Source organism: Aquarana catesbeiana, linkage group LG02 (genome assembly GCF_042186555.1).
Source record: "Aquarana catesbeiana isolate 2022-GZ linkage group LG02, ASM4218655v1, whole genome shotgun sequence".
Lineage (NCBI taxonomy): Eukaryota > Metazoa > Chordata > Amphibia > Anura > Ranidae > Aquarana > Aquarana catesbeiana.
In genome coordinates, this window is record NC_133325.1 from 688,876,853 (window position 1) to 688,904,163 (window position 27,311).

At 42.9% G+C, this 27,311-nt stretch overlaps 1 protein-coding gene and 1 long non-coding RNA gene across 2 annotated transcripts in view; one reads left to right on the plus strand and one right to left on the minus strand.

Moving 5' to 3' along the window:
• ERAL1 (Era like 12S mitochondrial rRNA chaperone 1) overlaps positions 1-7,616 on the plus strand; it is a 56,149-nt gene extending 48,533 nt beyond the window's left edge. Inside the window, exons 9-11 of the mRNA XM_073616795.1 lie at positions 319-468; positions 2,301-2,381; positions 3,409-7,616. Of these exons, the coding sequence (XP_073472896.1) occupies positions 319-468; positions 2,301-2,381; positions 3,409-3,531 (354 nt within the window). The 3' untranslated portion in view covers positions 3,532-7,616. The remainder of the gene's footprint in view (positions 1-318; positions 469-2,300; positions 2,382-3,408) is intronic.
• LOC141129055 (uncharacterized) lies at positions 7,239-8,792 on the minus strand. Its single transcript, XR_012241763.1, has 2 exons — positions 8,688-8,792; positions 7,239-7,832 (listed from the first exon to the last, which is right to left on the minus strand). It is a non-coding gene; the product is annotated as an uncharacterized lncRNA (long non-coding RNA).
• Positions 8,793-27,311: the final 18,519 nt, after the last annotated feature.

Here is a 27,311-nt window from a genome sequence, read left to right on the forward strand (position 1 = left end):
CTCCCCCCGCCTCCCCCCCCCCCCCCCCAAGTCATCTCCCTCCAGTGTGTTAGTCACATACACTTTTGCGTTATATCTCTCCACATATGTGTACCTTATCGGCCATACAATGCTGATTAAACAATAACTGTTTTTGATGTATGGCAGTGGAAGGGAGCCACTAGTATTGGGCCTTGGAATTAACAGTCATCTTGTCCTTATTTCTTGGTATTTGACTGAATATAATATAAGTAAATTTGTATGCTGATTAGTTTGGATCAGTTTATCTACATCCACATCAAGCGCAGTATGATATGTCTGCTTCTTGTCTTTTTTCAGACGTACCTGATGTCTCTTGCCAAGCCTGGAGAATGGGCATTTCATAGTGATGTTGTTACCACCCAGTCACCCCAGGAAATCTGTGATAATATTATTAGAGAGAAGCTACTGGAGTACTTACCCCGAGAGATACCATACAGTATCACTCAGGTAAGATGCACTAATCTAGATCTGGATTTTTTATTATATAGAGCAGAAGAAACGTGTTAACTTGTGGGGTTGTGCTGAAATGTGGGTACAATTGCTGTTTAAAGAAAACCTGTAGTGAGAGAAATATGTAAGCCGTCGTTGGTTTCCTTCTGAAAATGCAATCTCTGGCTTAATTTACAAAAGATCAACTGACCCAGGACAAGTAGGCATAATAGAAAAGTTGAGTGCATTAATACTCCTAATTGGAGATGAGCTTGAATTTGGCCGAACCCAGAAGTAAGCTGTCAGTGGCATCCCATGTGGCCGTATGAGGTCAAATGCCCCATTCGCAGCTGATTGGGCCAGCACTGTCATTTTCTTCTAGGTTGGGACCAAAACCAAGCACATCCCTCCTCCTAATTTGTATATTTGTACCAGGTTATTGACTGTGAGTACTGAATCATCACCAAGGAACTAGCACTTTTAGGGGAAAAAAAAATCAGAAATGACATTCAATGCTTCTTCACTACTGCTTAACTTAGAACATTTTAATATAAACTAGATGTCATACCAAAGTGTATAGCACAGTAATAAAGACTGAAAACCTTGTGAAAGGCTGACTCCATCACCTTCCAAGGTTACCGAGGGCTGTATGGGGCTCCAGCATTGGACATTGGTTTTCTTGATAGATCTTAAACTACTGTGAAGAAAATATTAAGGGTGTGTCTCAGGCTGGTCATACATGGCTTTTTTTTTTTTTTTCATTCAACCAGCATGTTGAACAAAAGATGCAAATAAAAAAGTGATGCACAAATGTCTACCACAGCTTAGTGCTCCTCTGTTAAGAAGGGTCCATAGTAGTAAGATGACGACGGTCTAACAGGGTACGGATAGGATCAGAGGAGGAAAAAAAGTCCAGTCAACTCCTGCAGCTCCTATTAGTACCTGGGATGGATTTCCACATATGCATGAGGAAAGAGACACAGGGTGCTGGAGTTAATCAAACTGTATTACATAGCATTTATTGAACATAACACACTTACATCTAAGAATATTGTATAACAGCATATGCCAGCCCCTAATGGGAGCATTGATGTGGGATGGATAAGTACAGCCAGGTAATGGAGCCACATGCCTCAGAAGATGGGTATAATCGGCCTCCGATCCAGTGTGGAAACTGACGGGCAGTGTAGGGGCATGCACCAGAGAACACCAGCTGTAAAGACCGAGCAGTGATGTCGGGACAATGGCAGCTGTCAAAGTCAAAGCCAGCCAATCACAACAGAATGGGACAGCCTTGTGCTATTTAGGTGTCTTGTGCACAGGACATTTTTACAGCTGCTCCTAGGGGAGTTGGGCGTTTTTTGTTTCCATGCCTCTAAACTCCCCTGCATTTTAGCCTATGTGTCCATGCACACACCAACTTTTTAGCAGCGTTTAGAGGCAGGAAAAAAAAGCCTGTGTCAGTGTGTCCAGGAGCAGCAAAACACTTGAAGCTTGTAAATGCATGTCAACGCTGGGTGCATTTAGCGCTTGAGCATTAATTCATTTGTATGGCTAGAATAAATTATTCAGCTGATGTACAATGTATATATATTTTTTTATTCTTCAATAGTTTTCTCCGATTTAATAGTATGGAATAAAAATAACAAATAACAAATATAATAGGTGTGCCTTCATGTTATAGTCATTTGATTGATGGAGCAGCATTGCAGTTATTGGTTGTTAATATATTGCAGTTATTGTTTTAATATACTCCTTGTACTATGTATACAGATCAGAGCTGTAGTAGAGCCTGCTACTGAGCTGTATACTGTAACCTCTCACTGTATTGTTTAACACTTTGATCACAGGTCACAAATTTATGGGAAGAAAGTTCCAGTGGTGAATTGGTTATTATGCAAACGTTGCTGGTGGCAAAAGAAAACCATGTGGTGAGTTGTTTATCAGATCAATAAATAAAAGTTTCACCATTCAGATAAGTGACAGCTTTAAAGGGATTGTAAAGTCTTTTTTTTTTTTTTGTTAAAAATAATAAACCTGTTCTACTTACCTGCTCTGTGTAGTGGATTTGCACAGAGCAGCCCAGATCCTCCTCTTCTTGGGTCCCTTATCGTCTCTCCTGGCCCCTTTCTCCTGATGAGTGCCCCCACAGCAAGCAGCTTACTATGGGGGCACCCGAACTGAGCTGCAGCTCCATGTATCCATTCAGACATGGAGCTGAGGCTCGACCCCGCCCCCTTTAGGTCCTTATTGGCTGACTTTGATTGGCAGCAGCGGGAGCCAATGGCGCCGTGCTGCTTTTTCAGCCAATGAGGAGAGAAGTCCCAGGCAGCTGAGAAAATCTTACAACATCGCTGGATAGGGGGGGCTGGTGCACACAGAAGACTTTTTTTTTTTATCTTCATGGATAGAATGTATTAGGATTAAAATCCTTCTGATTTTACAACCACTTTAATCCCCCACACCTCTCCAGAAACATGTACTTACCCTTTCTTCACTCCCACTCCTGTCCAATAAACACCAGGAGCTGAAGGACATTCCCTGTACTTCTGGGTATGTGCTGTCTGGCAGGTTGTACTTGAATTAGAATTACAACTCCTCTAGCAAGTTCTCTTTTATCGATTTCAACTGTGTGTATAGCAGTTTGCCTAGAGTTCAGGTTTAAAAAGATTTTTACTAAAACCTGTGTTTTATTATATAATTTTGTCTATGGAAGTGGCATTTCCAGCTTTGGCAATATCTCATGCTGCCATAAGGGAAGAGGTCATAAGAAGATGTGGAGCAAAGCTCACCAGATCACTTTTTCCAACTGTGCTGGTAACAATAACCAACAGGTTTCTGATGTGTAAATAATGTTCTGTCCTGTTACCGATTTATTTACTTACAATTATGAAAACGTGGTGTAGTCTGGAATTTCCTTTTTGACGATCATGTTTTTTGTTTTTTTTCTTTGGACAGAAACTAGTAATTGGTGCTGATGGGCAGCTCATCAGCAGGATTGCCAAGGAGGCTGGACAAGACCTAATGAACGCCTTCCTCTGTGATGTCCGACTCCGTCTTACTGTAAAGTTTAGAAAGTGATGTCAATTAATTGTTTGTTTTTCTAGTTAACAAAGCCCCAAACGGATTAATACATACAGCTGGAAACCAGGCCTGTCTGACAGAGGTTGTAACACAGTTTGGGATAAACTGAGAGCGCTCGAGTCGCTGGAAGACTCCTGTGATACAAAGAGGCCAATTCACTCAAATAAATCTGTTATTTTATCAATAATGAGAATTTTCTCATCAAAAAATTCCGTTTACTATAATGTATAGCTGGGCAGTACTTCTTCTTTTTTTTTTTTTTTTTTTTTTTTTTTGCATAAAATAGAACTTAAACCACTGCAAACTTTTATTTTTCATAAATCTATTTTTTTTCTCATAATGTTTTATTTTCAGCACTAATGGCTCCACTTATTGCTGCTTTCAATAGACATACCATATAGAACATCTTCAACTAGATTCTGATATTTCAGGTCTCCAAAACGTGATCATTTTGTGTATGATTTTTATATGAAAAATACTACAAAATCTAAATTATAAAACTGTGCTAACAGAATGTTCAGGTGACCCCTGCAAAAAAATAAAAAAATAAAGTTATTTTAAAACTGTTCAATAGTAAATAATATAAAAAAATATGAAAATTAAAACACAGCATGTGTCATTGAGTGGTGAGTTGAGTACAAAGTATTTTATGGATAACGCTGGCACCAAAGGAGATGTCATAAACACCTTCATCTATGAAAGGACAATTACTGTTGACATTAAAACATGTATGAACTAAATTCAAGGACTTCGTACTCATGGTACTGACTGTAGTCTATACAAAGCTGGCTGCTGTCATATACCTTTAGGCCTGATTCACACCTATGCAGGTTGTGGTTTGCATATTCCAGGTGCATTTTGCGTTTTTTCAATGCACGTTTTTGATCCATTGAAGTCTATGGAACCAAAACCCAGGAAAAAGTCCCTGGCCCTTTCCGTAAAATGCACAGATATTAACATGACCCATAGGAAACCATGTTAAATGGACTGTAGTGTGTTTCTGCAAAACTAAAAATGCACTAAAAAAATGCATAGGTGTGAACCAGGCCTTAGTAAGGCACAACAACAAAGGCTGCACAGGTGGCATTGATTTTAATTGTCCTAACTGCTTTAAAGCATTAGTTCAAAACTTTATTGTATATTCATACTGTACTTCTTTGTTACAGCAAATATTTTCCAAACAGCCACTGGGGTATGTAATTTTATCTTGGTTCCATCATGAGTGTGCATTCATTTCCCATTCATTTAAGTACTATAAACAGAACACCAATGTTCATTTCACTTTTTTAAACAAACCCACGTATATGTTGGCTGCTAGCAAAAGTGATGGAGGAAATAACAAACTGCTGTGTATTTTCAATACAGAACCTGAGTTATTGTAAAGTTTCCCTGGAAATAATTTTATTTTTGTAGTGACGTTTTTTTATTAAAGTAGAAACAAGAACTAAAAAAAAAAATAAAATAAATAAATACGGAACTTATTCCTTTTTGAGTCACCCTGTAACAAGGGCAAAGCAAACGACTTCAAGAGCTCTATAATCTATATCTCTTCTTCTTTTTTTTTTTTTTTTTTTTTTTACGCCCTGAAAATCCTCCACGTTGGATCCCACTCCTCCCATACATTCCCTTTTCTTGAGGTAGGACAGGTGATTGCGTGGCTTGTCAGGGATGCTTTTTGCCCCCTAATGGTAATTGAACTTAACAATGCAGGGCCATAAAGGTTATACCTTGGACCCCTGAACACCCACTAGGACCTAGACTCCTGCCTAGGTTGCCATGGGAAGGATCCAGCTCTGTGATTGAACAACTCATTTCAATCACATCTAAGTAAGATATGCGGGGGAGATTTACTAAAATTGGAGCATTCAGAATCTGGTGCAGCTCTGAATGGTAGCCAATAAGATTCCAAGCTTGTTAAATTAAGCTTTAAGTACCGGGAATAATACCTCTTTCACGCTGGGGTGGTTTTCAGGCGCTTTAGCACTAGAAAGAGCATCTGCAAAGCGCCTGAAAACTGCCTCCCATTAATTCCAGTGTGTCTTTTCACACTAGGGTGCAAAGACACTACGCTTGTGGGATGTTTTGAAAAGTCCTGCAAGCAGCATCTTTAGGACGGGTTGGGTAGCGGTGTGTGTGTGTGTATATGTATGTATGTGTGTGTGTGTGTGTGTGTGTATGTGTATAATATATAAATATATATATATATATATTAAGTTTATACTAAATTTAACTATTATATTGAGGAGCCCCCACCAGCCTCAACAGAGTGCGTTTAAAGTTCTAGTTACTTTGCTGTAAGTCAGTGTAGGAGACATTAACCCAGAAAGGAAAGTCATTTTATAGGACACCATACTTAACATTTTTAAAGGAAAGATCAGTAATGGGAGCCCACATATTTTCTCAGAACCTGTTCCATTTTAACATAAGTTTACATATAACAATGAAAGTTCCATATCTGATTATAGGGCTGAAGTTGGTCATTAATATTATTTAATTGAGCTGGAGTCAAGTTTCTCAGTATGTATGTATGCAAAAAAAAAAAAAAAACAGTAAAACAATACATGAAATGTAACAGTTTCTTGTTTATCAATGTCTAAGGACTTCAGGGGTGTTGCAGGTCCTTGTGATCAGAGATAGAAGGTTCTTTGCTCCACCCTAAACAACCGCCGATCACATACTTGGTGTGTGTTAAGTGCTGATTAAAACCTGCATTTCTCGAAGAGATATTTGCCAAGAAGGTACTAAACCTGAACAGGGACAGCGTGTTGGATATGTATCACTCATACCGTGTAATCCCATGTATCTACACTGGTGATGCAAGTGGGTTTCAGCACTTAAGACTTAAATAAAAGGTTATGTACAAAGTGCAGCTACCCATGGCAACCAAAAATCCGCTACAGCAGTTGACAATGGCTAATTGGTTGCTTGTGGCTAATGCAAATTGTTGCTATTTTAAACGTATGTAAAACACTGCATAAATTGTCAGAGCTATATACTGCCTGTAATAAGTATTCTACACCACAGTACAAAGTTCTTTTGCCAGTCAGTTTATCTATTGACAGCATATTGTAGTCCAATATGTCCCAAATTTGATGTCAGTGTCTTTATTAGGGAGAGCATAACATCCATATAACTGTGAAATGTATAAATATAATTGCCTGGACCTGTGCATATCATATACAGGCAGACTGTATGGGTATGACTATTGGAATTTTCATTCTATGGTTACTGTGTATTTTTTTTTCTTGTATTATTTATGTGTATTGTACAGAACCTTGAACAGAAAACAAACATGCCATTTACATCTGTACTTTCACTGGAAGGAGACTAGAATCTTGTGTCTTCATTACATTCTTTCAGACACTCTAGCACTCTAGTTTGGGTTAGACAGAGGGAGAAAAGTGAACCATCCAGAGGAAAATAAACTAAATTAAGGGAGATCACAACCATTTTGCAGATTTTGATTGGTGGGATTACATTTAGGACACCAGTGCAGCAAGGCCTCACTGCTGTTCTGTATATTTAATCCACATATGGATCACCACTGTCTGACTTACATTATCTCTGCAAACAGAAATAATTATATTACCAATATTTAGGTTTTATAGTTATAAAATCAGCAGTATAGTTATATAATTGTGACTAAGCACATGATAAAAATTGCATTATTGAAAGCTGAGATTGAGAAAAAAAACATGTAAACATTTTAAGGCAAAACCAGAACACTTTTTATTAAATGTTTTCAAATGACATAGAATGATTGGTGTTAATGATGCAGCATGCTACTTATTATTTTAATGCATTGTAAGGGAATCCGCTGTGGTCTTGAAGATATTAGAGCAGCAATAGAACCCTTACCATTACTAAACTCAGTAATGGTAACGGTTTAATCGCCGACTCTACAAACTTTGTCCATGTTCTTCAGCTGATGTTGAAGACTTTCCAACGAGGCTTAGTTTTTTTGCCTATCTAATAATAGAAGCTGTACATTTCACTAAAATATGTATTTGTTGACATGTATGAAGTAAGAGTATGTTTACACAATTTATAATCCAATGGTTAATAAAATACTACCTAATGAAGATCAGTTTGGGAAAGTGTTGATTTCATTACATAGGTGGAATTTTCTCTTTCTTTGTCCATGGGCTCCTGGTAGTTGGCGCTGTATTCAGGGTTTGGCATAGTACATCATCTATACTGTAGTGGCGTATAACAAACTTACAGTATATGATGATATCCCAAGCACAACCCCTAATTCCTAGACCTCATTCTTTTTTTGCCATGAACCACTTTTAGATCTGTAAAAAAAAAAAAAATAAGAAAAAGTTAAAAAGTTTACAGAAAAGAGGATTATTCTCCAGGGACCCTGCTACCTTGCAAGCAACTACAAACCCCAGCATACCCTGGCAATCACTAACTGGGCATGCTTGGATATGTAACATCCTAGTATCTACAAGTTACCCATGTACATTTAGTTATATATGTGCCCTAAAATATATATTCAGTGGTCAGAAAATTCCAAAATTATTCCTATGAATACAAAGTGTTAGACTTGACATTCTAGAAATGGCTGAATTTAGAATCACCCAAGAACTCATATTTATCAGCGTGTCTCTTGCTTTTTTGCACTACTAAAGTCAATGTTTTTTTTTTAGGGTTTTCTTCAAAGCTGGTTTTCTTGTTTAGGTTCTGTGCAGACTATTTTCATTAATAAACATTTTAATAAATGATGCCTTATGAGCACACTGCCAAATGCAAGAAGAATCTAAACGTTTGAAAAAAAAAAATTGCTTTGATTTACAGTAGCATTTCCCACATTGGAATTTAACATTCAAATAAATACTTGTCCTGTTCTTCATTAATACTTTTTTTTGTTAACTTTACCATTTGGGCATGCTATTGAATTGCCCTTGGAATTTCTACAAAACTCTTATATAAATAAAATAACGTTCATGATGATCTTAAAGGTATACAGAAAATAATCAAATTCCAAAGCAGTCAATAAGAAATGGGTGTTTTTTTACTCTGACTACCTTTACCGATAATAATAAATACTATAGAACAGTAAAGCAGTGCTAGTAAATATTTTTGTAAATAAAGTATCATAGTGTTTTAATTATTTCCTGGGAATCCCAGAGTTGTCATACTCTTACCTGACACAAGGTAGAGAAGATTCAAGTATAGCAAAGTCGCTTCTCCGTTATCCTACTCCATCCACAGAGGCAAGTCCCTTGAGATGATTACTGGGTTGCTCTCTTATAAAGCCATACACTCATTTACATATTAACTAGTTGCTCTAAGATTAGGCACGCCTCTTTTCAACTTGGTCAGCATCAAACGGTAAAGAATGTGCATACAAGGCACATGTTTTGCATATACAGCTATGATAGGGGTAGCAGTGGAAGGGCTATGATATGCAATTTAAATGACCGATGCAGCAGTTCTAGCTGTACTTGGCAGACAGAATGAAACCACGAAAAGATACAGTATATGAATGGACATTACTGTGCTGAAATTCAATATGTGTGTATGTATGTATATATAACATATAGTATCTCACAAAAGTGAGTACACCTCTCGCATTTTTGAAAATATTTTATTATATCTTTATGTGACAACACTGAAGAAATTACACTGCTACAATGTAAAGTAGTGAGTGTACAGCTTGTATAACAGCGTAAATTTGCTGTCCCCTCAAAATAATTCAACACACAGCCATTAATGTCTAAACCACTGGCAACAAAAGTGAGTACACCACTAAATGAAAATGTCCAAATTGGGCCCAATTAGCCATTTTCCCTCCCCAGTGTCACATGACTCGTTAGCCTACAAAAAAAAGAGTAGGCTGCACACCACGAATATAATCCAAAATCCTTTATTGGGACATCCAAGAGTGCCCTGATAGACACGTTTCACAATATAAGTGCTTAATCATTACGATTTTTTTTTTTTTTGTACGTTGATTGCGAAGGCAAGCTGAGGCGAGCACACACAAATTCCATTAGGCTTCCTCATCTCACCTGGAGCGGCAAGCCTTCTTTGTTTTATGACTCATTAGTGTTATAAGGTCTCAGGTGTGAATGGGGAGCAGGTGTGTTGAATATGGTGTTATCGCTCTAACTCTCTCATACTGGTCACTGAACATTCAACATGGTACCTCATGGCAAAGAACTCTGAGGATCTGAAAAAAAGAATTGTTGCTCTACATAACGATGGCCTAAGCCAGGGGTAGGCAACCTCGGCCCTCCAGCTGTTTTGAAACTAAAGTCCCATGAGACATTGCAAGACCCTGACAATCACAGGCATGACTCCTAGAGGCAGATGCATGATGGGATTTGTAGTTTCACCACAGCTGGAGTGCCGAGGTTGCCTACCCCTGGCCTAGGCTATAAGAAGATTGCCAAGACCCTGAAACTGAGCTGCAGCACGGTGGCCAAGACCATACAGTGGTTTAACATGACAGGTTCCACTAAGAACAGGCCTCTCCTTGTTCAGCCAAAGAAGTTGAGTGCATGTGCTCAGCGTCATATCCATATCCAACTTATTTTGTTCAGATGGTGTCAAGCGTGTGTGGCAGCAACCAGATGAAGAGTACAAAGGCAAGTGTGTCTTGCCTACAGTCAAGCATGTTGGTGGGAGTGTCATGGTCTGGGGCTGCATGAGTGCACTGGGAAGCTACAGTTCATTGAGGGAACCATTAATGCTAACATGTAATGTGACATACTGAAGAAGAGCATGATCCCCTCCCTTCGGAAACTGGGCCACAGGGCAGTATTTCAACATAGCGACCCCAAACACACCTCCAAGATGACCACTGCCTTGCTAAAGAAGCTGGGGGTAAAGGTGATGAACTAGCCAAGCATGTCTCCAGACCTAAACCCTATTGAGCATCCGTGGGGCATTCTCAAACTGAAGGTGGAGGAGCGCAAGGTCTCTAACTTCCACCAGCTCCATGATGTCATCATGGAGGAGTGGAAGAGGACTCCAGTGGCAACCTGTGAAGCTCTGGTGAACTCCATGCCCAAGAGGGTTAAGGCAGTACTGGAAAATAATGGTGGGCACACAAAATATTGACACTTTGGGCCCAATTTGGACATTTTCACTTAGGGGTGTACTCACTTATGTTGCCAGTGGTTTATAGATTAATGGCTGTGTGCTGAGTTATTTTGAGGGAACAGCAAATTTACAGTGTTATACAAGCTGTACACTCACTACTTTACATTGTAGCAAAGTGTCATTTCTTCAGTGTTGTCACATGAAAGGATATAATAAAATATTTACAAAAATGTGAGGGGTGTACTCGCTTCTGTGAGATACTGTGTGTGTATGTATGTGTATATATAATATAATATATTTTTTTTTCCCAAAGGGGCAAAATAGCACATAGCACAGTTACTGTTGATATATAATAGTAGTCAACTTGCGTGATTGTGTAGTATGTGTGTGTGTATACTGGATATATACTGTATTATAAATGGTAATTCTGAGCAAAACCAAAATTGTGTGCTAACTGTAATGAAAATATTTTATTTTTGCGAACTAATGTGAATTAAACTCTGATCACCCATGCTTCTAAGTGATAGTCTAATTCTAATACTTTACCTACCCTTTAGCACTCAAACGCCCTTAATCTAACCCAGAGAATTTTGACTTAACCTTACCCTGAGGGCTCCTGTGCATTTGCACAGTGAAAACCTTAGATGAAAAGATTTGTGTTTTCAAAGTACAGTTTAAGGGCAATGGAGTCCTACATAGAACATGCAAACAAATTGCTGCATGCCGGACTTAGGGAATTAGAATTGTCAAAGTGCACTGCATTTATTCATGCTGCAAAAATGTAAACGGTCACATTGAATAAAACGTGCAGTAATTTTGCAGTTTGCAGCTGAGCTAAACTGCTTGGGTTTGTATGAGACCATTGGCGTCACCAAGGTGGGGCCTGAGGGGGCCACGACCCCCCCAATTTTCCTGTGTGCCCCCCATGTTATGTCACTGTAATGACCAAATAATGGCCGGCGTCGCGGCTGTCCGAGTGCAGTCCATCTGCTTGAATGACCCTCTATGACTGTCAGTCTCTGAGCCAGTAAGCAGGGCTAGCCCAGGTGACGTTACACGACAGCCGTGGGCCGCCGCTGTTGTCTATGGGAGTTGTAGTCCGCGGCAGCAGCTGCATGCTCAGGCTCCCTGCTCCCGATCCCGGGGGGTGGAGTCAGTCTAAGGAGAGGAGAGCAGCGCAGCCAGCCTGAGCCTGCATGCTACAACTCCCATTGCCATGGTCGGATCTTGCCTGGCCTGCCTGGGCACCACGTCATGTGGCTGGCCTGGGCATGCCTGGTGGCTGCAGTACAGAGTACTGTGGAGTGGAGATCCCAGGAGCAACATCACTGACCGACCCCCACGACTGGAGGAAGCAGCAGTGCAAAAAAGGAGAAGGTGGAAGAGAGAGGACCTGTCCTGCTCTGGGTCTGCCGAGCAAAGTGAGAGACCCTGACACCCCCCCACAGGATCGATCTCCCCCCCCATACACCTCATCTACCTTGCCCATCATGGCCTGTGATTCCTGCTGGCAGTGGGTTTATTTATTTTTTAATAAAAATGTGTGTGTGTGTGTATATATATATATATATATATATATATATATATATATATATATATATATATAAAATTTGCGTTTAATGGTTGGCCCCCCTACTTTTGTCCTTGTCCCCCCATGTGCCCCCCCTAAATATGAAAGCTAGAGACGCCACTGTATGAGACCCAGATTCTACCCCTTAAAAATAAACCCCTAGTACAGTGCTTACATTTAACACTTAACCTAAGCCTAGGTCTAAATCTAACATTCAGAAATTACTGTTCCATTGCAATTTAGTGGCTTCAACTGCCATATCACCTTTCCAAAGGGATTAGGTTTCAAGTGCAATTTATTAAATGTCAACAGAAATAGAGTATAGGAAGGGGATGAACACTGTATGGGGAACCTCTACCTCTGAAAAAGAAGGTGCAGTAATTCCAAGTAATCAGAAAACTGCCTGAATAGCAACTATTTAATTAGTATTATTGTAAACTTTTAAATAATGCCCCTCCATGTAACAAATTAGGTTGTGTCATCTTGTGGAGCTGCACACTGAAGGTTTTTTTTTACCCTTTTTTTTGCCAATCTTTTGGTGCCAATTTCCTCTATATGTGTAAGAATGTTGAGACGTAACTGAGAATGTGGCACTACATCCAAAATGACAATTGAAAAAAGAAAAAAACGGAAATGGACTTTTTACCACTAGTAGTCCCAAAAAACGAAACTCAATTGAATAAAAAAATCCAAATTTATTGTAACAACATGATAAAAACGCCTTAAAATAATATCAGTTATATCAGAAATATTTGTACATGATATATAAATGTGACATCATCCCATTTATAGGCCAATCATGTATGTAATTGTACAAAGAGACCTGTAGGTATGCCCATAGGTATGAAGAGTTTAATGCTTTTATCTGTAACGATCTCCCATATCAGGGCCCCAACAGGAAATCAGAGCACCAAAGTATCACTACACGTTTCGCTTAAAGTTTCCTCAGGGGATCCTATTGATACTGGGAGATGCGGTACAATTAAAATATGCAAATACATATATAGGTATCAAAAATAGATTTTAAGTCAACATCAAAAAAACATTCCTCATGGCACAATAGATGTTCCAAAATAGAGGCAGTATTCATGTTATCAATACATATTTGAGTACTCATTGGTACCTACCCAGGTTTAAATGGGGAAGCAAGAGAGGAGAACAGTGTACAGACAGCCCTGGAATGAGTGTGCATTGGTTATAGTACAGCTAAAGAAGAGAGCTCACCCTATGATCCGAAAGTGCACCTGCCAGATAAACAATATAAATTGAAATCAGTGTTTATTGTCTACTCTAGGTAGAGGTTTTCATCTATGTGTAGAGGGTGCAGCCACTGTTGCTTAATAAGCACGTGGTAAGTATAGGTAGATATACGTAAGTTCTGATAAATGTGAGGATGTTGCCCCTTTGGCCAATTCATATATATGGTAGGTATACAAGCTGTCTCTCTGCCCAGGGTTCTCGGCTCTTGATTGGATAGAATGATAGAAGCGCAGCCATTGGCTCCCGCTGCTGTCAATCAAATCCAATGACACGAGGGGTGAGGCCGAGTCATACATTCGGTGGATATGGATGCCGAACTCCGGCACGTGCCCACACGGTAACCCCCTCGGGGAAGCGATTCCCCGAGGGGGTTATCTGATGCGGGGAGGAGCCGCCGGGAGACCCCAGAAGAGCAGATTCGGGGCCACTCTGTGAAAAACGAGATGCACAGTGAAGGTAAGTATGATATGTTTGTTATTTTAAATTTAAAAAAAAAACAAACACTTACAATCACTTTAATTTATCCACTGCTATATGTGTACCAACTTGGAGACACTCAAAAATATAGAGTTAGGACTGTGGTATACAAAGGAGCCTTGGCATAGATACTGCGGTTTCCACATATAATGTGTGCAACCAAACCCTCTGTTTTTAACATGAATTATTAGACAGGGTCAGTTTTTTTTTCTTTTTTTTGCAGGCTAGCTGGTAAGTGTCCTGGTGAATGTTTGTCTGTGATCTCCTGGTGCATGTCTGAAGTCTATGCCAGCTTTCTGTAACATTACAGTATATTCACTGAATTTGATGTGCAGGCCTTTGGTGATGTCAGGGGCTGCACTCGAGGCCCCTTCCGTTAGGTATGTTGACCAACACACTGGTGGAAATGGTTACTGACTCTGAAAAAGTGATCGCTTTTCAGAGAGTGGTATAGCAGCAGCCAACAGGGATTCAGGAGGTGCTACTGTTGTTCGCTGATGGTGGTTTTTTTGTTTTTATATTGCAGGATCGCTGCAACTGCGAGTCAAGCATTTGGATTGCGGCTGTGGTGCGAACACCCCTTTTATCTTAATGGGTGACTTTGACAGGCGACATCTGTAAAGCCCTGTTGGGCTGTAACAATTTGCACTGGAGATTATATATATATATATATATATATATATATATATATATATAAATTTATTTAGGACACTTGCTCAGGTGACAGCTATCAAAGGAGGAATTCACCTTACTTCCTTTTGTGTCTATGGGACAGAAAACAAATGGAAATCTCCCTAGTGGGATATAGATGGCAAAAAAAAACATAATAGGGGTTTTATATATGTGCTGTTGATGTCAGTTGTGCACAGTAACCTGACTCCCAACACAAGATCTGGGTGGGTCATCTCATCACACGTACTCAGGAACATTAGATTAGAGAATGTTGCTGATGGTGTCAGGACTTATCAGTTGTCACCAGAATCCTATTACTTTGAACTCGCATCACCAGCCAGAACCATCTCCTCCTGGGCCGTGTGATAACATGGAGAGCAGTAGCTGGAACATGCAAAACTGAGAAGAAACATAAACACAGCAAGTAAATGTTCTGTCAGTTAGTATACTTGTGCTGATACAATATTAACTTCATGGCCTATATATTAATTTATTAAGGATTATTAAAGTTGCATTATTTTTGGTGATTTACATCACATAGCATTTGTATCATTTTTAGTGCATCCTTTTTATATTGTATATGCAAATTAGTCTGTTAATTTCTCCTTTTTTAATTTCAACAGCAAAAGGATATCCTCCCATAAAGTATATCTATGGCCAAACCTTTTTTTTTAGTAAGAGGAATCTCTGCAAAGTGCGGGAAATTTCCCTCTTAAGCAGTTGTCACCGGGTGTTCTTACCTCTTGTTCTGGTGCCAGTTCTAAAATTCTGGATTTTAAATCACTTTCTGCCCCATTGAGAATGGTCAGCAGGAAAAATAGAGGAGTGAATCTATACAGGCAGCAATAAAAGAATGATAGGGCTTCTCATTCTTCTTTGCTTCTTTTCCCAAAAGTTAAAAGAATTGAGAATGCTGTAGAATGACATAACATTTAGCTAAAGGGTATGGACGTTAGCAAACCACAGCACTCAACAGGTGAAATCTTGTATGATACAGGAAAGTTTACATGTCCAGGCACATATGACCCTTTATAGCTGCAGTGTTGAAACAGGCCTGAGTTATCAAAGTCGGGGTAGCAACATATTCCATTTATGTTTATTAGTTGTATGGGCTTTTTACAATCTTACAGCAATCCTAAAGTAGAAAAAAGTTACCTGAACAGCTGTTGACACCACAGAGTAGGCGCCTCCAGGTCAACAATCAAGGTGCCTCACTTCTCAGGCCACTTTGTTATGAACAGATCAACCCAAATACCTGGATCCATCCCCTTCTGCCTACTAAGCCTAACTTTTTGTCCATGATGATGTCAAGCCTCACACTAGTCAATAGTGTAGTTGGAGGGAACTTGGAACAAAAGTTGTGTCAATATGCACATACCAGAACACTCTTGCATTTGGAGAACTTGGGTCACCTAAGAGAAAATCTAAATAGATGTACAGGTACCTGATAGTATAGGAGTTTATTTCTGAATTTCTATTCTATTCTATTTATACTGTATTTACAGAGCAGGAAGGTAGACCTCACCTGCTTTAGCTCATTTATTTTTTTTTTCTAATGCCTTTTTAGCATGTCCTAGCCCCACACTTTTTGGTTTCTTGTCTAAGTGAGAATGATGTTCCTTCCCTTCCCAAAGCCTCCTGGGATATTTACATCACCCATCCCAGGAGGCTTCGGGGCAAGATCCAGCACACTGTACATGGGTTAGGAAATATCTGGTACACTGCAAATTTACAGTAGCTAGTCATGAGGGAGCTGGGTGCAAGAACTCAGATGAGAAACCTGGCCCTTGATGGCTTCAGTATAGAAGATGGCGGTGCAGGACCTGGCATGCATAGGGGGAGCAGCAGGCTTTACCAAACAAGGCTGGAGTTTTTTTTTTTTTTTAGGGAAACCAGTAGTGGAGGTGAGATGGGAGAAAAAAACAAAAACAAATTGGGGGGGGGGGGGGGGGGGGAGTGTGAAGTTTCTCATGAAGGCTAGAGGACTATTCTTCAGCCTGAACCTTATTCCTGAGAAGAACGCCACAATTAATTACACTGGAATAGGGTTAGTGGTGCTTTAGGCTGGGTTCACACTATCTTTGCATGTGGCTCACAGCAGGGGTCCGGTGCGTCCCCGTTCACCATTTCAGGTCTGATATCAGCCCGAATTTTTGGCTGAGTTCGGACCTGAAACAGACCAAAAGACGCACGGGGCTCCTGTGCAAATTTGCATCGGAGCCGCAAAAGAGATATGTGAAACGACTACATAGAGAGACGGCCAAAATCTCCTGCTATTGCGAATTGGATGCACGGAATCCACATCCAATTCGCAATAGTGTGAACCCAGCCTAACAGTGTAAAATTACCATGATCTCGGGGCTTAATCTTTTTCAATGATGCAAAGAGTTGAGTACATAGAGTGAGGGGAAAAAAGTATTTGATCCACTGCTGATTTTGTACGTTTGCCCACTGACAAAGAAATGATCAGTCTATAATTTTAATGGTAGGTTTATTTTAACAGTGAGAGACAGAATAACAACAAAATTATCCAAAAAAACGCATTTCAAAAAGTTATAAATTGATTTGCATTTTAATGAGTGAAATAAGTATTTGATCCTCTATCAATCAGCAAGCTTTCTAGCTCCCAGGTGTCTTCTATACAGGTAACGAGCTGAGATTAGGAGCACTCTCTTAGACCCCATTCACACAGGGGCAACACGACTTGCCGGTCGCCTCAGCGAGGCGACCTGCAAACGAATGGCCGGGCGACTTGCAAAACGACTTCTGCATAGAAGTCTATGCAAGTCGCCCCAAGTCGCCCCCGAAGTCGTACAGGAACCTTTTTCTAAGTCGGAGCGACTTGCGTCGCTCCCCTTAGAACGGCTCCATAGTACAGAACGGGAGGCGACTTGTCAGGCGACTAGGTCGCCTGACAAGTCGTCCCTGTGTGAATGGGGTCTTAAAGGGAGTGTTCCTAATCTCAGCTTGTTACCTGTATAAAAGACACCTGTCAACAGAAGCAATCATCCAATCAGATTCCAGGAACTGGGTGAAAGTGTTGCGGTCAGATGAGTCAAAAATCAAGCTCTTTGGTATCAACTTAACTCGCCGTGTTTGGAGGAGGAGGAATGCTTTTTCGGGAGCAGTGATTTTAATAATGCTTAAAGTGAAACAATAAAAATGAAATATTCCTTGAAATATTGTGCCTGGGGGGTGTCCTTATTATGCCTGTAAAGTAGTGCATTTTTCCCATGTTTAAAACAATACCACAGCAAAGGAAAAAAATGTCATTTAAAACTACTCGCGGCTGTAATATATTGTCGGGTCTCGGCAATATACCCTGTTTCCCCGAAAATAAGACCTAGCGTGATTGTCAGTGATGGCTGCAATATAAGCCCTACCCCCCAAATAAGCCCTAGTTAAAGTCCTTGTAGGTATTCTTTTCAGGGTAGGGCTTATTTTCGGGGAAACAGGGTAGGGCTTATTTGGGCGGTAGGGCTTATATTTCAGCCATCACCGACAATCACGCTAGGTCTTATTTTCAGGGAAACAGGGTAGATGAAAATCATTGAAAAAAATGGCATGGGTTCCCCCCCAGTCCATTACCAGGCCCTTTGGGTCTGGTATAGATACTAAGCGGCTGGCCAGCTGAAAAAAAAAAAATTTTAAAGTCAGCAGCTACAAATACTGTAGCTGCTGACTTTTAATAAGCACACTTACCTGTCCCTGGTGCCCGCGATGTCGGCCGCCCAAGGCCGACCCTTCCCTCTGCTCTCGGGTCCCGGTGCCGCCATTCGAACTAAGGGAAACAGGCAGTTGAGCCTTGGGGCTTCACTGCCTGTTTCCTACTGCGCATGCGTGGGTCACGCATCGCTTTGTGAATGGGGTGTGCTGTGTTGTGGGACACACACAGTTCCCAGAACACAGCGCACCCCATTCCCCAGAAGACAATGGGAGGAGGAGAATACTGAACATCACTGTGGTGTAGGAAGTAGCAGATTAGGACAATCTGCCTAGCAACAGCCATTTCTGGTAAGTTAAAAAAAAAAATTTCATTTTTTTTCTCCAGATTTTTAGGAACATTTTGATGTCATTTTTTTTTTTTTTTTTAGGGTGGAACCCCGCACCCAAATAAAAAAAAATGGCGGTATATATACTATACAGCCTGCCCTATATACTCTGCAGAAAATTGGGCCTTAGGTGTTGGTGGTACCAGAACGCTGTAAGCCCTCACAGTTACTCTTGGGCGCAGGTACGGCCCCTGCTGTGAAATACTATATCAAAAATTGTAATTACATGCCCCTGTTAAACAGGGGCAGAAAAATTGGGCCTTGGATGGTGGTGGTGCCACAACACTGTAACCCCTCACAGATACTCTTGTTGGGCACAGGAACGGGCCCTGCGTTGAAATATTATATCAAAAATTGTAATTACATGCCCCTGTTAAACAGGGGCAGAAAAACTGGGCCTTGGGTGGTGGTGGTGCCACAACACTGTAACCCCTCACAGATACTCTTGTTGGGCGCAGGAACAGGCCCTGCTGTGAAATATTAGATCAAAAATTGTAATTACATTCCCCTGTTAAACAGAGGCAGAAAAATTGGGCCTTGGGTGGTGGTGGTGCCCTAAACCAAAAATATTGTTGGAAGCTAGCATCATCAAGATTGAGGAGAAATAGGATAGTCAGCATAGGCAGCCTTTAAGGGATCCCACATCCATATCAAATTCAATCAGTTACATCAGCATCAGGTGCTTGATAGCTGCTGATTCAGGACTGATTCATTTTTATGAATGTGAGCCTATCAACGGAGTCTGTGGACAGGTGCACTCTTTGATCTGTTACAAACCCTCCAGCAGCCCTGAATGTGCGTTCAGAAAGCATGCTGGATGCAGGACAGGCCAGTAGCTCAATTGCATATTGAGCTAGCTCTGGCTAGTGGTCCATCCTCAAGACCCAGTAACCCAGTGGATGCTCTGTTGGAAAGGTCTCCAATTCTGCTCTCGCCCCTAGATATTCCTGCACCATGCAATGCAGACACTGGCGATGGATGCTTGAACAGATCAGACCTTGGCGCTAAGGACTGAAAAATTGAAGGCATTGGTCAGCCGGTCACCTTCTCCAGCGCTCTCCCTCTCAGCAACACGTTGTCCAGCATCAGGAAATTGTAACCTTCCACAGTCTGGAGATGCGTTGCACAAACCTTTCTTCAAGGCCTCCTGAAGATGTTTCATCCTCTGCTCCCTCTGCGAAGTCAGGATGAGTTCTGCAACCTTACCCTTGTAACGTGGATCAAGAAGGGTTGCCAGACAGTATTGATCCCTCTCTATGATACCACGAATCCTAGGGTCCTTTCGTAGGCTTTTCAGAATCAGGGAGGCAGCATAAGTTTGCAGAGGCATTCGATTCTGACTCCTCTGGGTCACTAAGGATTACATGACCTTTAACTACCTCCTCTCAGCCACGTACAACTCCTTGGGTTTCTGGGGACTGAAAACCATCCCTTGAAGACTGCTCCTGAGTGTTATCCTCTACATCCATGCTGACACAATCCTCCTCTTCTTCCTGTGTGTTTGGCGGGCCCGCAGGAATGCTATCTGGATAAAGAGGGCCTTGAGAGGTAAGGAAGCCCTCCTCTTTCTCCTGCTGTTCTGCCTCAAGTGCCCTGCCATGATTCCACGAAGCGTGTGCTCCAACAGGAAGACTAGAGGGACAGTGTCACTGATGCATGCATTGTCGCTGCTCACCATCCTTGGGGCCTCCTCAAATGGTGATAGGACAATGCATGCATCCTTGATCAGTAGCCACTGGCATGGGGAAAAAAAGCCAAGCTCCCCTGACCCTGTCCTGGTGCCATACTCGCACATGTACTCATTGATGGCCCTCTGCTGTGTGTGCAGCCCTGCAGCTTTGCCAACATTGAGTCCACCTGGTGGGCATGTCACAAAGGAGGCAGTTGGTGGGCAGGTTGCATTCCCTTTGAATGTCAGCCAGTTGAGCACTGGCATTGTATGACCGGCGGAAATTACCACAGGCATTTCTGGCCTGCCTCAGGAGATCCTGTAAACCTGGGTACCTGCTAAAGAACCGCTGCACCACCAAATTCAGGACGTGTGCCAAACATGAAACATGGGTCAAGTGTCCCTGTCGGAGGGTGGAGAGAAGGTCGTGCTATTGTCGCATACAACCATTCCTGGCTGAAGCTAGTAGCGGGACGTCAACTATTTCTGAGCCTGCCCCTGCAGAGCTTTTAGAATCTCTGCCCCAGTGTGGCTCCTGTCCCTAGGCAGACCAACTCAAGCACCGCATGGCATCTTTTAGCCTAACTGCTTGCGTAGCCCCTTGAACGCTTGTGGAGCACCGCTGGTTCAGAGGACAAATCTGTAGAAGAGGCCATAGAGGCAGAATAAGAGGAGGGGTGGAGGAGAGAGCTGTGGCAAAATCACCACTAGCATTTTGGAGGCGTGGTGGTGGAACAAGCTCCAACAACACTGAACCCTGTCCTGCATCCTTCCCAGCTGCCAGCAGAGTTACCCAGTGTGCCGCGAAGGAAAGGTAACGTCCCTGCCCATGCCTGCTGGACCATGAATCAGCGCTAAATTGCACCTTACTGCTGACCACCCTGTCCAATGAGGCCAAAACATTGCCTTCCACATGCCGATAGAGAGCCAGAATGGCCGTCCGTAAAAACAAATGGCGTTTTGGAACCTGCCACTGAGGTACAGCACATTCCACAAATTCACGAAAAGGGGCAGAGTCTACCAGCTGAAAAAAGGCAGAAGTTGCAGTGCTAGCAATTTGGCTAAGCTAGCATTTAGACGCTGAGCATGTGGATGGCTGGGACCAAATTTCTTTTCTTTATCGTACATCACAGGACACAGAGCACCATAGTAGTGACTATCTGGGTTATACGCTACCTTTAGGCGATTGGACACTGGCAACCAATAGTAAGACGGTTCCTCCCATATAACCCCTCCCACACGGGAAGTACCTTAGTTTTTTCGCCAGTGTCTTGAAGGTGATGGTCATGGCTGTTTGAAGCTCTTCAAACTCTACAATGATGTCCCAGTGAGGACGTTATAATCGGATCCATTCGGATGGCACAAGAAAGCTACACTGGATGGTACCCGAGCTTCAGTTCAAGAACAAGGTTTTGCCTGTAATGTGTCCTATATGGCGCTGGACCCTTGTTAAAATTGGTATTCCTGGTCATATACTTGCCCAAGGTAACCAGAAGGGTGCCTTACAGGTCCAAGGGTGTGGACTCCAAGTATGGGGGATCCGGTCCTTGAAGGTCCACAGAGGCGCTAGCCGCTGTGATGGGGGAAGATTGGGCCTGGTAAAACAGGTCCTGCAGCGTGGGTGAGTGCTCCCTCTGGGATTCCTAAGACTGTTTTTTGTTACCTCTAACCTCAGTATGCCTTGTGTCTCGGTGGGTGACAGCTGTTACAGACTGACCGGCTGCGGCGTGTACTTACAGTGGTGCGGTACCGCGGGAGTGCACTGCGCCGCGAGTGTGCCGCGGGTGTGCGTGCCTCGGGTGGGCCTGTGCGCCGCGGGCGTGCACGGCGTTCGCCATGGGTGTGGCGGATGCCCGCATTGGTATGTATGCTGCAAACACGGGCGGGCGCACACTCGTGCACGGTCAGTGTCATCGACAGGCTTCATAAAAGGCTGGAGCTCCTGGCATGCACTGTGGAGACACAGAGCAGCTGTATTTGGGCATGTGAGTCTGGAAGTTTTTGAACACAGTTGCAACAAGTTTGACAGGGGTTTTTACAAGCCGTGACAACTACTATACGCTAGTTACAAGCTTGTGGTTCAGAGAGAATACTTTTTTCTCGTCTTGTAAGCAATGTCTTCCAGAAAACGAGGTACAGGGAGCCGAGCAAGTACTGGGGTAAGAGTTCCTCCTTTAATAACAGGAGACCAACCTCATGCTGATGCAGCCTCAGTCTCCCCTGAAAGACCTGCGGCTTCTGGCCTGGCTGAGCCATTGCAGCTGTCAGGCATTGTGGCCACTACCAATGTTCCTGCCTCAGCTTATGTTACTAAGGATGACTTGACGTCTGCCCTAGCTGGCCTTGAGGGCAAAATAGCTGGTATGATTGCCTCAGTGACACAGGGGGGTAGAAAACGTAATAGATCTCCCTCTCCGGAGCCTGGCCCCAGTGGTGAGTCACTTGAGCACCAGGATTCCCATAGCCAGATGGGTCCAGGTGATCTGGAACCAGAATGGGCAGAGGATTTGGAGGAGGTGGCCATAAAAGACCGGGAGGAAGGAGAGGCTGAGAATTCCTCGGCTGAGGATTCTGGTTCAGAGGAATCATATTGAACTTCCCACCCCCAAAAATTGTTTATCCAATCTCTGGCTGAGATGGTACGAGCTGGGTTTAAATTACCCCCGGTTCAGGAGCTGGGACTCTCTTGTTCTACTTTAGGATCCTTGCGACCTCAGCAAGGTTCCCAGGCTTTCCCTTTGCATCCAATATTGGATCAGGTGATTTACGCAGATTGGGATCACTCTGACAGGATATACTTACCTCCAAAAAGATTCTCACTGTTATATCCTATGGAGGAAAAGTTCAGGAAGAAATGGAGTACACTGTTGGTTGATGCTGCCATTTCTTCAGCAAATAAAAGTCTAACCTGTCCAGTGGATAATGCCCAAGTTTTTAATGATCCGGCTGATAAGAAGCTAGAGTCCTTATTAAAAGCCTCCTTTGCGGTGGCTGGTTCAGCAGTACAGCCAGCAGTTGCGGCTATTGGGTTTGCCAGTCCCTGAAAGACTGCTTTAAAAGGTTGGTTAGGCACCTACCTTGTCAGGAGGAATCTACTAAAGAGCTGTCTGAGCTTCCTCGTGCTTTGTGTTTTGCAGTAGACGCATTAAAAGACTCAATCCGGCAGATGTTGCGTTTCGCGCTACTGTCAATACATATGCGCAGGGTCTTGTGGTTAAAGAACTGGTCTGCTGAAATACCATGTAAAAGACTGCTCGCGGCTTTTCCCTTCCATAGAGAACGCCTGTTTGGTGAGGATCTGGATAAATATATCCAGAAAATCTCTGGAGGAAAGAGCGCCTTACTTCCTGTCAAAAGGAAGATAAAACAACCTTCCTTTAAAATTCCCAATGCTCCAGGACCTAGTGCTTTTTCCCCCAAGCGGTATCGACGGCCTCAACCGTCTGGGTTTAAAAGACCTCAGGGTCAGAAAAAACCTTGGTCCCAAAAGTCAGCCAAGTCCAACTCCAAGTCTACCTTGCGAAGGGGCGCCCCCGCTCTCATGGGTGGGGGGCAGGCTTCGGCTGTTTTTGGATGCTTGGGAAGAACTGGTTCAAGACAGGTGGGTCATTTCCACTGTAACACAAGGTTACAGGATAGAGTTCCGGGAATTTCCTCCAACTCGGTTTCTGAGCTCAAGAGTCCCATCGGAGCCAGGGAAAAGGAAATGTCTGTTCCAGGCTTTGGAGCATCTGCAGAAGCAGGGGGTAATTGTCAAGGTTCAAGAAAGATTCAAGGGGTTTTACTCAAACCTTTTCACCATGCCGAAACCAAATGGGGAGGTAAGGCCCATTTTGGACCTCAAGTCTCTCAATCGTTTTTTAAACGTCCGGTCCTTCCATATGGAGTCGGCTCGTTCAATAATAAAATCCCTAAGAAAGGGGGATTACTTAGCGTCCATACATATCAAGGACACATACCTTCATGTACCGATCTTCGGTCCTCATCAAAGATTCCTATTCCTGCGTTTCGCGCTGGAGGGCCGTCATTTTTAATTTCGTGGCATTGGCATTCAGTCTAGCCACAGCCCCCCAGGTTTTCACAAAGATTCTGGCCCTGGTGTTGGCATCCCTAAGGTCCCAGAAAGTTTCCGTGATTGGATATCTGGACGATCTTCTCCTAAAAGATCGGTCTTGCCCCATTCTAGTCCAAAACGTTTCAAGAACGGTTCGGGTTTTACAGCAGGCTGGATTCTGAATGTGGACAAATCAGCTCTTCGTCCAGCCCAAGTCTTGGAGTATCTAGGCCTGGTCTTGGACACTGCTCGGAAAAGGGTGTTTTTACCCCCCTTAAAGGTCAATTCCATAGTGGAGCTTGTCTGGAAGGTAAAGGGAGAAGAAAGACCCTCTTTTCGGCTGTGCATGAGACTGCTGGGCAAGATGGTGTCATCTTTCAACGCAATTCCTTGTACACAGTTCCACTTACGATTGTTCCAGAGCAATATTATGGAAGCCTGGGACAGGACCACTCAAACTCTGGATCAGCCCATGGTTCTATCTCCACAGGTACAACGGGACCTCTCTTGGTGGTTAGAAACCAGCAATTTGAAAACTGGGAAATCCTTTCCACCAGTAGCCTGGAAGGTGGTAACTACTGACGCCAGTCGTCTCGGCTGGAGAGCAGTCCTGGAAGAGGCATCGGTTCAGGGAGTATGGTCCCAAGCAGAAAAAATCTTGCCCATCAATCTATTGGAGATTCGGCAGCTCATCTAGCCCTGCGCTTCTGGACATCCAGATTGCGGGGCCTTCCTGTGAGGGTCCAGTACGACAACTCCACGGTAGTGGCATGTATCAACCACCGGGGAGGCACCAGAAGCCATGCAGCCCAAAAAGAAGTGAATCACATATTGATTTGGGCAGAAAGGCATGTGCCGTTTCTTTCAGCAGTATTTATACCGGGAGTGGACAATTGGCAGGCAGACTTTCTGAGTCGCCAAAAATTGTTGCCGGGGAGTGGTCCCTTCACCCCAAAGTTTTTCTTCAGATCTGCCGACACTGGGGGACCCCAGATGTGGATCTGCTAGCGTCCAGATTCAATGCCGAGCTGGACAGGTTTGTATCCAGGACCAAGGATCCACTTGCTGTCGGGACAGATGCTTTGGTGGTTCCTTGGGACAAGTATTCTCTGATGTATGCTTTCCCTCCGATACAAATTCTGCCACACCTGCTATGCAGGATACAGGAGGAACAAAAAACAGTGATCCTGGTGGCCCCAGCTTGGCCCCGGAGGTCTTGGTACACAGAGATTGTGAAATTGGCAGTGGGGGACCCGTTGCTCCTTCCATACCGAGCGGACCTGTTGTCTCAAGGACCCATATACCATCCTTCTTTACGGTCGCCGAATTTGATGGCAAGGCTATTGAGACCAGAGTACTGAAAGACCGTGGTATTACGGGTTCAGTCTTGTCCACTCTGATAAATGCTAGGAAGCCAGTTTCTAGAACTATTTACTATAGTCTGGAGGTCATACATTTCCTGGTGTGAAGGAAAGGGATGGCACTCTCATAAGTATACGATTGGGAGAGTTCTTGCTTTTTTCCAAGCAGGAGTAGACTTGAAGCTGGCTTTAGGGACAATTAAAGGACAAATTTTGGCCTTATCGTTTTTTTTCCAGAGACCGATTGCATCCCATTGTTTGGTATGAACTTTTGTCAAAGGAGTAAAGCACCTGAGGCCGCCGGTTAAACCGCCCTTATGCCCCTGGGATCTGAACTTGATGCTATCAGCCTTACAGAGTCAACCTTTTGAACCTATTAAGCATATTCCTTTTATCCTATTGACTAGGAAATTGCTCTTTTTGGTGGCCATAACCTCGGCTAGAGGTGTCAGAATTGGCTGTCCTTTCTTGCAAAGAACCTTTTTTGATTCTTTATCAGGACAAAGTGGTCATGCACCCTTGTCCGGATTTTTTGCCCAAAGTGGTTTCTAATTTTCATTTAAATCAAGATATCATTTACCTTCCTTTTTTTCCAAACCCTAAGTCTAGGGAGGAAAGGTCGCTTCACTCGCTTGATGTGGTGAGAGCGATCAGAGTATACTTAAGGATGTCAGCCCCTTTTCGGAAATTGACTCTCTTTTTGTCCTGCCGGAAGGTCCTAAGAGAGGGCAGGTGGCAACGAGTTCAACTATCACTAGGTGGATTCGCCAAGCTATTATCCAGGTGTATGGGTTAAAATGCAAGGTTCCACCTTGGGATCTAAAAGCACACTCCACTAGAGGGGTTAGTGCATCATGGGCAGTATGCCAACAGGTGTTTATGGCTCAGGTTTGCAAAGCGGCCACTTGGTCTTCAGTTCATGCATTCACCAGGTTTTACCAGGTGGATGTTAGATCTCAAAGGGAGACTGTCTTTGGCCACAGCGTGTTGCAGGCAGCGTTATAGTCCCGGGCCCCGTTGGGGCTTAGGGATAACAAGATACCCTCAGGTGCATTGCTTTAGGACATCCTAGATAGTCAATTCTATGGTGCTCTGTGTCCCGTGATGTACGATAAAGAAAAATGGATTTTTAAAACAGCTTACCTGTAAAATCCTTTTTTTGGAGTACATCACGGGACACAAATGTCCCTCCCCTCTATTTTGGGATCTTCATTGCTTGCTACAAAACTGAGGTACTTCCCGTGTGGGAGGGGTTATATGGGAGGAACCGTCTTCCTATTGGTTGCCAGTGTCCAATCACTTAAAGGTAGCGTATAACCCAGATAGTCATTACTATGGTGCTCTGTGTACCGTGATGTACTCCAAGAAAAGGATTTTACAGGTAAGCTGTTTTAAAAATTCAATTTTTTACGGTTCAGCAACTGGGGTAGGGAAATTTGCCTGCTAAAATCAGATGGTTATGTACTGCAAGCAGATTGGCTGCAAGTACTTGGGACACCTATTGCTATACCTTCATTCCTCTCAGTGCAGGTTTTTGAGAGGACTGGAGTTATAGTAGGGTTGGAGATCCCTGATGAGGAGCAAGGAGAAGTCTGCCTTTTTCTTT